At 33.5% G+C, this 14,857-nt stretch overlaps 1 protein-coding gene across 1 annotated transcript; it reads right to left on the reverse strand.

Annotated features, from left to right (window-relative positions):
* Nucleotides 1-6,167: 6,167 nt before the first annotated feature.
* On the reverse strand, nucleotides 6,168-7,907 carry LOC123310337. Its single transcript, XM_044893802.1, has 2 exons — nucleotides 6,566-7,907; nucleotides 6,168-6,349 (listed from the first exon to the last, which is right to left on the reverse strand). Exons 1-2 carry the CDS (start codon nucleotides 7,905-7,907, stop codon nucleotides 6,168-6,170), a joined length of 1,524 nt encoding a protein of 507 aa, XP_044749737.1.
* Nucleotides 7,908-14,857: the final 6,950 nt, after the last annotated feature.

Below are 14,857 nucleotides of genomic sequence, written 5' to 3' on the forward strand. Positions count from 1 at the left end.
TCCATTTTATTTTCAATTCTTTCCGCAAACTCTTTAAAATCTTCTTTCATCTTCATTAAAACATCCAATATGTTTGAATTATTATTTTCTTGTGCTCCAGCTGAACTCTTGTGTCTGGATTCAATATTTTGAGATTTTCCATCACTCAACTTGCCCCACGTTGGTTGCGCCATTTTGTTATGATCCGTTTAGTATTCCTTTATTTTATATTATACATTAATTTGTTATTCATATCAACGGAATCGCAACTTGAGAAAAATATTTAATTCTAAACTGAAATCAGTGACTTTTTTCCAATTTATTCTGACTGACAATCCATATCTTTTTTTTATGTCCCCATGCCTACCCAAAATTTCCTAACACAGCAAACTAAACGAAATTATTTTTAGAAAACTTAAACCATAACAATATATATATATATATATGTTGAGTTTGAATTGATTGGGCATCTAGGTCTTCAAAAAAGTTGTAAACAATTTTATTTTGTATAAACGTTTCGGCGCATCCGCCTTCTTCAGTATACATAAATCATAAATCGACATCTAAAAAGTAACATATATAATATAAAATTAGGATAATATAGTCATTAAAATATCTCACTGTTCATTTTTGCTCTTTTCTGGTCGGTATTGTTGTGTTATTTATGTTAATGTCATATATGTCAATGTCAGAGGTCAATGGAATGTTGGTTGTCTTGTCTTCTTCTTTCTATCGGTGGTCTTCTCAGTATTGGCATGTATATTTGACTGAGATTTTTCGTGTCTTGTTTGTCGTTCACTACATTTTCATTGTTTACTTGTATGTGAATCATTTCCAATATTTCCCTTCGTCGTTGTTGGGGTTCTATTCCTAAAATTTTCGTGTCATCGTAATTAAAATCATGTTTTTGATTTTTTTTATGTTTATTAAGTGCTGTAGTTGCGTTTTTTGCATATTTATGTGCGTTTAGTCTGTCTTTTAGTCTTTGTGAAGTCTGTCCTATGTATTGTTTGTCACAGTCCTTGCAGGGTATACTATATATGACCTGTGATTTTTTTGTCTTGGGTGTTGGTGCTTTCAACTTACTAAAGATGTTTCCCACTTGATTGTATGGTCTATGTACTACTTCTCGGTTGTAAGGTTTCAATATATTACTTATTTTCTGTGACAGCCCTTGTATGTATGGTAATTGTATTCGTCTTGTGGTATCTGTTGGTGTTTTCGTCTGTTGTGTGTTGTATAGTCGGTGCGTCCTTTGTTTTGTTAGTTTTGTGATGAGGGTTTCAGGGTAGTGATTCTTCGTCAAAAGTTCTTTCACCTCTTTTAAACTTTTCTCTCGGAGTATTGGGGATGTTAATTTTAACGCCCTGTCTATGTATCCAATGGCAGTACTTTTCTTATGTGAATGGTGGTGTTGGGAGTTATAATCTAATATATGTGTTGTGTTCTGCTCCTTTCTGTGCCATTTTGTCAATAATTTTCCGTTTCTTCTCATTAGTGTCATGTCCAAGAAGTTCAGGCAGTTGTTTTCTTCTTCCTCAAGTGTAAATTGTAGAAATTCGTGTGTGTTGTTGAATTCGTTCAAAATCGACTTTATTTCGGTTGTTGTTGTTATAACTAAAATGTCGTCTACATATCGTTTGAAGAACGTAGTTTTATGTTTTTCCATGATTTTTTTTTTTTTCTATCAACTCCATTACCAACTGTGCTATCGTGCTTGATAACGGGTTCCCCATGGCTACACCCTTAATTTGTTTATAGAAATTTTCCTCATATTGGAAGAAGCTATTGTTCGTGATATATTGTATTGTTTGGATGAAATCTTCTTTTGGTATTAATGTGTGTTGTCTGATTATTTCCCAATTATTTTCGATTGCCTCCTTTATTAGTTCTTTGGGAATGTTGGTATACAGAGATTTCACATCTAATGAATATAATCGATGGTTTGCTTGGATCCTAACATTTCTCAATGATTCTTTCAAATCGAATGAGTTTTTTATATAATATTCATTATTATTTATTGCGTTGGATAGAATATTCGCCATATATTTTGATAATTTATACAAAGGAGATTGAATGCAAGAAACTATCGGTCTTAGTGGTATATTTTGTTTGTGGACTTTTGGTAATCCATATATTTTTGGTATTTTGCTGTTATGGGTCAATAATGTTTTCTCATCTTGTTTAGTTATATATTTCTTTTGTTCCCATTCTTTGATAATTCTATTGTTTTCTTTCTCCAATGTGATTGTCATGTCTCGTTTAATTTGTTTATAGGTTGTATTATCGTCTACAATTTCGTGCATTTTTTCGTTGTATTCGGTTTTTGTTATTACCACTATTTTATTTCCCTTGTCAGCTCTTATGACTTGCAAATCATTGTGTGCTTTCAAAAATGTTTTAGTTTTTTCGAAGTTAGATTTCATCATGTTTTGTCTCTGTTTCTTGCCCCTTAGTTGTCTCTGATGGGTATTTAGAGCTTGTGTGACATTAGCTCGAATGTTGTCCTGGTCTTCTTTTGATAATTCTTCAATGGTATTTTCAATTTGTGTAATAATGTTAAATGTTGGGATTTCATTTTCTCTTTCTATCTCAATGGAATATTTGGGGCCCAAGTTTAGTGTTTTCACCACGAAGTCAGGTAGTACTGTTGTTGACAAATTTTCTACTCTTGTTTGATTGTTGTTTACGTTTTCACTTTTTCCCTGAATTTGTGCCAACTTCTGGATTTTCTTATTGTGAATGGATACACTTCTGGTTGTGATGAGGTTTAATCTTTCATTTATATAGCACTCCAAATTTTGCCTTGAATGTTCCCCTTCGTCCTTTTCTTTATTGTCTAGAATCGTTCGAATGCTACCTTCCAGTGTATTTATGTTCTTGGTAGTATCAGTGATCAGCAAATTGATGGTACGAAATATGAATTTTTTCTGTAGTTTGTCATATTTATCAGCGAGATATTTACAATTATATGTGATGTGATCTGTTTTGAGTTTTAAGAAATTTGGGCATAGTTTTTGTTGCTTGCACTTAAGTAAAAATATTCTCCTTGTCTTTGCTCTAGCTAGCTTGTCTACTAGTTTTTGAATGTTTCCTTGTGTGAGCTGTTCTGTCCTATGTTGACGATCCATAATGCTTTCTTCCCCCTGCATTAATATATTGTGAAAGTTTTGGTTTTTACCTAGCATATAATATGTTGAGTTTGAATTGATTGGGCATCTAGGTCTTCAAAAAAGTTGTAAACAATTTTATTTTGTATAAACGTTTCGGCGCATCCGCCTTCTTCAGTATATATAAATCATAAATCGACATCTAAAAAGTAACATATATAATATAAAATTAGGATAATATATTCATTAAAATATCTCACTGTTCATTTTTGCTCTTTTCTGGTCGGTATTGTTGTGTTATTTATGTTAATGTCATATATGTCAATGTCAGAGGTCAATGGAATGTTGGTTGTCTTGTCTTCTTCTTTCTATCGGTGGTCTTCTCAGTATTGGCATGTATATTTGACTGAGATTTTTCGTGTCTTGTTTGTCGTTCACTACATTTTCATTGTTTACTTGTATGTGAATCATTTCCAATATTTCCCTTCGTCGTTGTTGGGGTTCTATTCCTAAAATTTTCGTGTCATCGTAATTAAAATCATGTTTTTGATTTTTTTTATGTTTATTAAGTGCTGTAGTTGCGTTTTTTGCATATTTATGTGCGTTTAGTCTGTCTTTTAGTCTTTGTGAAGTCTGTCCTATGTATTGTTTGTCACAGTCCTTGCAGGGTATACTATATATGACCTGTGATTTTTTTGTCTTGGGTGTTGGTGCTTTCAACTTACTAAAGATGTTTCCCACTTGATTGTATGGTCTATGTACTACTTCTCGGTTGTAAGGTTTCAATATATTACTTATTTTCTGTGACAGCCCTTGTATGTATGGTAATTGTATTCGTCTTGTGGTATCTGTTGGTGTGTGTTTTCGTCTGTTGTGTGTTGTATAGTCGGTGCGTCCTTTGTTTTGTTAGTTTTGTGATGAGGGTTTCAGGGTAGTGATTCTTCGTCAAAAGTTCTTTCACCTCTTTTAAACTTTTCTCTCGGAGTATTGGGGATGTTAATTTTAACGCCCTGTCTATGTATCCAATGGCAGTACTTTTCTTATGTGAATGGTGGTGTTGGGAGTTATAATCTAATATATGTGTTGTGTTCTGCTCCTTTCTGTGCCATTTTGTCAATAATTTTCCGTTTCTTCTCATTAGTGTCATGTCCAAGAAGTTCAGGCAGTTGTTTTCTTCTTCCTCAAGTGTAAATTGTAGAAATTCGTGTGTGTTGTTGAATTCGTTCAAAATCGACTTTATTTCGGTTGTTGTTGTTATAACTAAAATGTCGTCTACATATCGTTTGAAGAACGTAGTTTTATGTTTTTCCATGATTTTTTTTTTTCTATCAACTCCATTACCAACTGTGCTATCGTGCTTGATAACGGGTTCCCCATGGCTACACCCTTAATTTGTTTATAGAAATTTTCCTCATATTGGAAGAAGCTATTGTTCGTGATATATTGTATTGTTTGGATGAAATCTTCTTTTGGTATTAATGTGTGTTGTCTGATTATTTCCCAATTATTTTCGATTGCCTCCTTTATTAGTTCTTTGGGAATGTTGGTATACAGAGATTTCACATCTAATGAATATAATCGATGGTTTGCTTGGATCCTAACATTTCTCAATGATTCTTTCAAATCGAATGAGTTTTTTATATAATATTCATTATTATTTATTGCGTTGGATAGAATATTCGCCATATATTTTGATAATTTATACAAAGGAGATTGAATGCAAGAAACTATCGGTCTTAGTGGTATATTTTGTTTGTGGACTTTTGGTAATCCATATATTTTTGGTATTTTGCTGTTATGGGTCAATAATGTTTTCTCATCTTGTTTAGTTATATATTTCTTTTGTTCCCATTCTTTGATAATTCTATTGTTTTCTTTCTCCAATGTGATTGTCATGTCTCGTTTAATTTGTTTATAGGTTGTATTATCGTCTACAATTTCGTGCATTTTTTCGTTGTATTCGGTTTTTGTTATTACCACTATTTTATTTCCCTTGTCAGCTCTTATGACTTGCAAATCATTGTGTGCTTTCAAAAATGTTTTAGTTTTTTCGAAGTTAGATTTCATCATGTTTTGTCTCTGTTTCTTGCCCCTTAGTTGTCTCTGATGGGTATTTAGAGCTTGTGTGACATTAGCTCGAATGTTGTCCTGGTCTTCTTTTGATAATTCTTCAATGGTATTTTCAATTTGTGTAATAATGTTAAATGTTGGGATTTCATTTTCTCTTTCTATCTCAATGGAATATTTGGGGCCCAAGTTTAGTGTTTTCACCACGAAGTCAGGTAGTACTGTTGTTGACAAATTTTCTACTCTTGTTTGATTGTTGTTTACGTTTTCACTTTTTCCCTGAATTTGTGCCAACTTCTGGATTTTCTTATTGTGAATGGATACACTTCTGGTTGTGATGAGGTTTAATCTTTCATTTATATAGCACTCCAAATTTTGCCTTGAATGTTCCCCTTCGTCCTTTTCTTTATTGTCCAGAATCGTTCGAATGCTACCTTCCAGTGTATTTATGTTCTTGGTAGTATCAGTGATCAGCAAATTGATGGTACGAAATATGAATTTTTTCTGTAGTTTGTCATATTTATCAGCGAGATATTTACAATTATATGTGATGTGATCTGTTTTGAGTTTTAAGAAATTTGGGCATAGTTTTTGTTGCTTGCACTTAAGTAAAAATATTCTCCTTGTCTTTGCCCTAGCTAGCTTGTCTACTAGTTTTTGAATGTTTCCTTGTGTGAGCTGTTCTGTCCTATGTTGACGATCCATAATGCTTTCTTCCCCCTGCATTAATATATTGTGAAAGTTTTGGTTTTTACCTAGCATATAATATGTTGAGTTTGAATTGATTGGGCATCTAGGTCTTCAAAAAAGTTGTAAACAATTTTATTTTGTATAAACGTTTCGGCGCATCCGCCTTCTTCAGTATACATAAATCATAATTCGACATTTAAAAAGTAACATATATAATATAAAATTAGGATAATATAGTCATTAAAATATCTCACTGTTCATTTTTGCTCTTTTCTGGTCGGTATTGTTGTGTTATTTATGTTAATGTCATATATGTCAATGTCAGAGGTCAATGGAATGTTGGTTGTCTTGTCTTCTTCTTTCTATCGGTGGTCTTCTCAGTATTGGCATGTATATTTGACTGAGATTTTTCGTGTCTTGTTTGTCGTTCACTACATTTTCATTGTTTACTTGTATGTGAATCATTTCCAATATTTCCCTTCGTCGTTGTTGGGGTTCTATTCCTAAAATTTTCGTGTCATCGTAATTAAAATCATGTTTTTGATTTTTTTTATGTTTATTAAGTGCTGTAGTTGCGTTTTTTGCATATTTATGTGCGTTTAGTCTGTCTTTTAGTCTTTGTGAAGTCTGTCCTATGTATTGTTTGTCACAGTCCTTGCAGGGTATACTATATATGACCTGTGATTTTTTTGTCTTGGGTGTTGGTGCTTTCAACTTACTAAAGATGTTTCCCACTTGATTGTATGGTCTATGTACTACTTCTCGGTTGTAAGGTTTCAATATATTACTTATTTTCTGTGACAGCCCTTGTATGTATGGTAATTGTATTCGTCTTGTGGTATCTGTTGGTGTTTTCGTCTGTTGTGTGTTGTATAGTCGGTGCGTCCTTTGTTTTGTTAGTTTTGTGATGAGGGTTTCAGGGTAGTGATTCTTCGTCAAAAGTTCTTTCACCTCTTTTAAACTTTTCTCTCGGAGTATTGGGGATGTTAATTTTAACGCCCTGTCTATGTATCCAATGGCAGTACTTTTCTTATGTGAATGGTGGTGTTGGGAGTTATAATCTAATATATGTGTTGTGTTCTGCTCCTTTCTGTGCCATTTTGTCAATAATTTTCCGTTTCTTCTCATTAGTGTCATGTCCAAGAAGTTCAGGCAGTTGTTTTCTTCTTCCTCAAGTGTAAATTGTAGAAATTCGTGTGTGTTGTTGAATTCGTTCAAAATCGACTTTATTTCGGTTGTTGTTGTTATAACTAAAATGTCGTCTACATATCGTTTGAAGAACGTAGTTTTATGTTTTTCCATGATTTTTTTTTTTTCTATCAACTCCATTACCAACTGTGCTATCGTGCTTGATAACGGGTTCCCCATGGCTACACCCTTAATTTGTTTATAGAAATTTTCCTCATATTGGAAGAAGCTATTGTTCGTGATATATTGTATTGTTTGGATGAAATCTTCTTTTGGTATTAATGTGTGTTGTCTGATTATTTCCCAATTATTTTCGATTGCCTCCTTTATTAGTTCTTTGGGAATGTTGGTATACAGAGATTTCACATCTAATGAATATAATCGATGGTTTGCTTGGATCCTAACATTTCTCAATGATTCTTTCAAATCGAATGAGTTTTTTATATAATATTCATTATTATTTATTGCGTTGGATAGAATATTCGCCATATCTTTTGATAATTTATACAAAGGAGATTGAATGCAAGAAACTATCGGTCTTAGTGGTATATTTTGTTTGTGGACTTTTGGTAATCCATATATTTTTGGTATTTTGCTGTTATGGGTCAATAATGTTTTCTCATCTTGTTTAGTTATATATTTCTTTTGTTCCCATTCTTTGATAATTCTATTTTTTTCTTTCTCCAATGTGATTGTCATGTCTCGTTTAATTTGTTTATAGGTTGTATTATCGTCTACAATTTCGTGCATTTTTTCGTTGTATTCGGTTTTTGTTATTACCACTATTTTATTTCCCTTGTCAGCTCTTATGACTTGCAAATCATTGTGTGCTTTCAAAAATGTTTTAGTTTTTTCGAAGTTAGATTTCATCATGTTTTGTCTCTGTTTCTTGCCCCTTAAAAAAATAATAAATAATTAATAAAATAGTGGTAATAACAAAAACCGAATACAACGAAAAAATGCACGAAATTGTAGACGATAATACAACCTATAAACAAATTAAACGAGACATGACAATCACATTGGAGAAAGAAAACAATAGAATTATCAAAGAATGGGAACAAAAGAAATATATAACTAAACAAGATGAGAAAACATTATTGACCCATAACAGCAAAATACCAAAAATATATGGATTACCAAAAGTCCACAAACAAAATATACCACTAAGACCGATAGTTTCTTGCATTCAATCTCCTTTGTATAAATTATCAAAATATATGGCGAATATTCTATCCAACGCAATAAATAATAATGAATATTATATAAAAAACTCATTCGATTTGAAAGAATCATTGAGAAATGTTAGGATCCAAGCAAACCATCGATTATATTCATTAGATGTGAAATCTCTGTATACCAACATTCCCAAAGAACTAATAAAGGAGGCAATCGAAAATAATTGGGAAATAATCAGACAACACACATTAATACCAAAAGAAGATTTCATCCAAACAATACAATATATCACGAACAATAGCTTCTTCCAATATGAGGAAAATTTCTATAAACAAATTAAGGGTGTAGCCATGGGGAACCCGTTATCAAGCACGATAGCACAGTTGGTAATGGAGTTGATAGAAAAAAAAAAAAAATCATGGAAAAACATAAAACTACGTTCTTCAAACGATATGTAGACGACATTTTAGTTATAACAACAACAACCGAAATAAAGTCGATTTTGAACGAATTCAACAACACACACGAATTTCTACAATTTACACTTGAGGAAGAAGAAAACAACTGCCTGAACTTCTTGGACATGACACTAATGAGAAGAAACGGAAAATTATTGACAAAATGGCACAGAAAGGAGCAGAACACAACACATATATTAGATTATAACTCCCAACACCACCATTCACATAAGAAAAGTACTGCCATTAGATACATAGACAGGGCGTTAAAATTAACATCCCCAATACTCCGAGAGAAAAGTTTAAAAGAGGTGAAAGAACTTTTGACGAAGAATCACTACCCTGAAACCCTCATCACAAAACTAACAAAACAAAGGACGCACCGACTATACAACACACAACAGACGAAAACACCAACAGATACCACAAGACGAATACAATTACCATACATACAAGGGCTGTCACAGAAAATAAGTAATATATTGAAACCTTACAACCGAGAAGTAGTACATAGACCATACAATCAAGTGGGAAACATCTTTAGTAAGTTGAAAGCACCAACACCCAAGACAAAAAAATCACAGGTCATATATAGTATACCCTGCAAGGACTGTGACAAACAATACATAGGACAGACTTCACAAAGACTAAAAGACAGACTAAACGCACATAAATATGCAAAAAACGCAACTACAGCACTTAATAAACATAAAAAAAATCAAAAACATGATTTTAATTACGATGACACGAAAAAAAATTTTAGGAATAGAACCCCAACAACGACGAAGGGAAATATTGGAAATGATTCACATACAAGTAAACAATGAAAATGTAGTGAACGACAAACAAGACACGAAAAATCTCAGTCAAATATACATGCCAATACTGAGAAGACCACCGATAGAAAGAAGAAGACAAGACAACCAACATTCCATTGACCTCTGACATTGACATATATGACATTAACATAAATAACACAACAATACCGACCAGAAAAGAGCAAAAATGAACAGTGAGATATTTTAATGACTATATTATCCTAATTTTATATTATATATGTTACTTTTTAGATGTCGATTTATGATTTATGTATACTGAAGAAGGCGGATGCGCCGAAACGTTTATACAAAATAAAATTGTTTACAACTTTTTTGAAGACCTAGATGCCCAATCAATTCAAACTCAACATATTATATGCTAGGTAAAAACCAAAACTTTCACAATATATTAATGCGGGGGGAAGAAAGCATTATGGATCGTCAACATAGGACAGAACAGCTCACACAAGGAAACATTCAAAAACTAGTAGACAAGCTAGCTAGGGCAAAGACAAGGAGAATATTTTTACTTAAGTGCAAGCAACAAAAACTATGCCCAAATTTCTTAAAACTCAAAACAGATCACATCACATATAATTGTAAATATCTCGCTGATAAATATGACAAACTACAGAAAAAATTCATATTTCGTACCATCAATTTGCTGATCACTGATACTACCAAGAACATAAATACACTGGAAGGTAGCATTCGAACGATTCTGGACAATAAAGAAAAGGACGAAGGGGAACATTCAAGGCAAAATTTGGAGTGCTATATAAATGAAAGATTAAACCTCATCACAACCAGAAGTGTATCCATTCACAATAAGAAAATCCAGAAGTTGGCACAAATTCAGGGAAAAAGTGAAAACGTAAACAACAATCAAACAAGAGTAGAAAATTTGTCAACAACAGTACTACCTGACTTCGTGGTGAAAACACTAAACTTGGGCCCCAAATATTCCATTGAGATAGAAAGAGAATGTAATAAATCGGAATACGAGATTCCGAATAAATTTGGCATAATTCGAAAAAGGTATCGCTAGAATTTTTTATACATTGTTGCAGCCGTGCTGCAGAGGCGATTTTTAGTTGGAAATACGATACTTCGAGGTGCTTGAGATCAGACGGTATTAAATCATGGGAATTTCAATAATAACCAGCTCGATAATAGTTGAAAGAGTTAGTGTCGCTCAGTCAGAAAATCAGCAGTTATTAATACCCTACGTTTTCAGAGAGCAACCGGTGATCGGCGGCCTATGTAATTGATCCCAATATCCGGTGAAAGGGACTTCGGAACAAGCGAAAATGGTTAGTCATGTAGATTAAGAAAGATTTATTAGTCTGGAGACCCTGAGAAGAAAACAATTCTCAAAATGCGGAGTAGTCGAAATTTTCTTGTAACCGTCCAGCTTGGGAACGCTGATTTTTCAACTCAGCAATAATGATCGTCCAATGATTTCGATTTTAGGACGTTTTGGTACCACCCATAGCGTGGGAGAGAAAGACTGGGGAAAAAGGTACATCGGAAAAAGTTAGTCAGTCGGTCCGGGAACGTGATCTGTAAAATATCGAAAAATAAACCCCTTCGAGTCGGTACGGAAAAGTAGAGAAATTATAAATCATTGTAGAGTCAGTCATTAAGGAAAGAGAAAAGGGACTTAGAATAAATAGGTTTTCACGAAGTAAGAGAAAAGTCTAGGTAGATCACGGAATAGAATCGGGGACTCGGTCGGCTCATAGATATTTGGAAAAGTTCAGTGTAAAGAAAAGTCCAGTCCTTTGTTTTTGTTGGTTTTGTTGAAGTAGGAACGGAATATCGGGAATTAGGTAGTTGAAGAAATTTAGAAATAATTTGAAGTTAAAGTCAGTTTATCGGAAATCAGTAAAGTAACATTCGAGGAGTGATCGTCTATTTTGATTCGTAGTAAGACCAGATATAAAATTGTGTTGGAATTTTAGATAGGGAAACTTAAAGCGAAAAACGTTTGCGACGGATTTGTGCGGGTAAAGTCTGGTGTCGAAAAGTTTTCATCGGCAGCGTCATACAAATAGCAGTCGCAGAAAAGGTGAAAGTTCCAATTTTTATTCGTCCAGAGTCTTGAAAGCTCCTCTAAAATTCATTGATAAAGTAGTGATTTATTATTGAGCGCAAAGTTAGGAAGTTGAATTTTAAACCAAGATTTTGGTTATGAAAGCAGGTTTTATTGTTTTGCGCTTATTTGCATGTGTTTAAGAAATTGAAGATTTTTGTTGGTCGTCTTGGACCGAGTACGTATTTGTAGAGAAGTTCCAATTTTTTAATTTTATTTTCCAATAGATTTATTTGTTAAAGTTTTTCATGAGTTTCATTTAAACATCTCCCCAGAAATAATAATATTCAACTTCAAGACCTGTCCTTCGTGCGACGGGCCGGATCCACATTTTTATTCTTTTTATTCCCTCTCGAGGGCCTTCAATTCGTGTAAATAACATCTAAAAATAATCACCCCATGATCAGTGGAAAGCCGCTCTTCTACTGATCGAGATACTGGGGTGCGTTATTACACTGGTGACAGCTAGGTGGGATTTAAGTTGATTTTTCTGGGGTAGAATACCAAAATTGTTTTATTTGAGAAGTTGATTTTTGAAGTTTTAGTTGTTTCTGGAGTGAGTCGAGATAAAATCCAATAATTCAGTCGGCGCCATTGTAAAAGTATTGAGAGAATTGTGTTTAAGTATTTTGTGGTTGATTAAGGGTTGATTGATGAATTTAGTTGAGAGTATATCAATAAATTTGAGGACTTTCGGATGAAGGAACGCTGAGTTATTTCTATGGCCAAGAATAATTTCATTTTGCGTCGATTTTTTTTAATTCAAGAGGATAATCGAGTTAATTTGGGAAAAGTGATAAGTAGAGTTGTGAACAGAAATTTTTGTTTTCGTTAAAGTCTAGCTGCCGTGATATTAGAGAAAGTTGAGTAGAGTTGGAAAAAGTTTGTTATTTACTCTTCGTTGTGGTGGATCAGAATTTTATTTCAAAAATCGGATAAGTTATCAAGTTTTTAATCGGGAAATAGTTGGAAAAACTTTTGTGAAGAACGTTGGTGTTCAATAATTTGTGAATGATTTAATTAATCGATTGATGGAAACGTTAAGAAAAATTGATAAAGAAGTTGATCAGTATTGAAGATTTGAATTAAATTTTTCGCGGTAATTTTATTGTTTTGAGGGTGCATTCTTGGCTGATGGTGAAAGATATTTTTTTTATTGTTTTCAGGTGAATTATTTTTGATTGTATATTACTGTGTGTTTTGAAAATTTTGACTTTGTAGGAATTTGATGGTTTTGAAGTGAATAATTTTTGAAATTCTTTTTGTTGATTATCAATAACGTAGGATTTTGAACGCAAAGTTGTCGCGCAGATTTATTGAATTTGGACTTGTAGTTTTCGGAATTTTAGAAGAAAAGTCGTCAATCAAGTTTTATTTTTGCGAGGATAGTAATTCATTTTTGTGGTTATTGATGACTAGTTGAATGATCGGTTATTTCGTTACAAAAAAAAAGTGGATTTAAGAATCAGTTAGTTTCATTCAAGTACTTTTTTTTGCGAAATTGAAATTAATTTAGGGAAAGCAGATAAGGGAAATTAAGACGTTTGTTAATGCTCTTTTTATCAGAATTTGAACACGGATTTAAGGGTGAAATCATTTGAATCATTTTTTTTAATCAATTTGGAGGATAAAATAATTTCGAATTTCGGTCATTTGAATTTAACTGTTTCAATTAAGTGAAATTTTGAATTTTGGTAATTTCAAGTTAAGTGTTTTGATCAAATAAACGTCAGAATATTTCAAGTCAGTTGGATGTAATTTTTGATCGGTTTGATTTACAGAATAATTCGGAAAGTTAAGACAATATAGGGTTGCAGGTTTTTTTTTTTTTTTCAGGACATTGTTTATTGAATTTTATTTTTGCTGTTGAGATATAATTTTTTTTTCAGGGCGTTAATTATTTTGAGATCACAGTTGCGTTCAGGATAATATTATTTTTTTGGTGATATAATTTTTCTTTCAGGGCGTTTCCATGTAAGGTTGATATAATTTTTAATAGCAAGAGTATTTGGCGCTTATAGTTGATTAATTCTATCGTGTGTGCGCAGCGTATTTTGGGATTTTTGAAATAGGGATATTTGATTCATACTTTGAAATATCGTAAACCTGTTATAATTGTTTTTTTTTCCTCGTTTAATTTGCGGAGTTCAAAGATAGTTTTCGGATTTAATTGTTATTGAGGTTATTCACAAGGTTTCGAAAAATGTTGCCGGCGGCTAGTGCTGGTACTACCACCCCTGCGGTGGCTGAAAAAGATGTTATGAGGTTTCCGTTTATGTATTCGTTGGGGATGATTGCGACAACCCTTGATGGTTTTTCGGGAAAAGACGCGAAGCGGTACTTCGACAAATTAGAGTTGAGGTCGAAATTGGACGGATGGAGTGAGGAAGAAACCCTTACTCTATTGAAGTTAAAACTGATAGGCGCGGCGTACGAATATTTTAAGTCTGATGAGGCGTATGATAAATTGAAATACTCGGAATTGAAACAGCGGCTAATTTTAAAATTTACACCATCAAAATTGCCAGGGCAGAGTCAGTGGAATTTAAGTCGTTGTTTCCAGCGATATGATGAAGATGTTTCATCATTTTGTACTAGGCTGCGGATTTTAGGCGCGGAATTACTCCGGGAAGATTTGGGCGGAGCATGGCCAGACGAAGAAGCGGGAATCAGAAAGAAAAATAAAGATCTGATACTGAACCAATTCAAAACAGGGTTGCGCAAGGATTTAATGAAGGATATCGGGATAGCACTATTAAGGGAAGAAAATTTGGACTTAGAAAAAGCGGAGAGACTAGTCATTTTACAAGAAACTACAACCAGGATGATACAAGGAAGGGCATCAAACATCAGAATGTCGGCAGTTCACACACACAAAGTGTGTCAGTTATGCGAGCAGCAGGGTCACTCGGCGAAAGAGTGTAAAAATAGCTGGAGGAGTCAGGGGAATGCAGAACAAAACACCAGAAAAGGGTGTTATTCATGTGGTAGATCGGGCCATTTCGCTAGAGAGTGTAGGAATTATAGTAGGTCAGGGCAAATGACTCAGGGAGATTGTTATACTTGCGGTCAAAACGGTCATTGGGCTAGGGATTGCCCAGGAAAAAATCGTCAGGGACGAGAGAATTTTAGGGAAAACAGACAGCAGAAACCCACAAACCTAGTAAGAGGGGGTGACGTTAAGTTAGAAATGATTCAACGAAGGGGGGAGGAAAAGGTTCAACATTCAATTAGAGAAGGGAATCGAAATACGGAAGCTATTTTCAATCAATT

This window comes from Coccinella septempunctata, chromosome 3, assembly GCF_907165205.1.
Source record: "Coccinella septempunctata chromosome 3, icCocSept1.1, whole genome shotgun sequence".
Lineage (NCBI taxonomy): Eukaryota > Metazoa > Arthropoda > Insecta > Coleoptera > Coccinellidae > Coccinella > Coccinella septempunctata.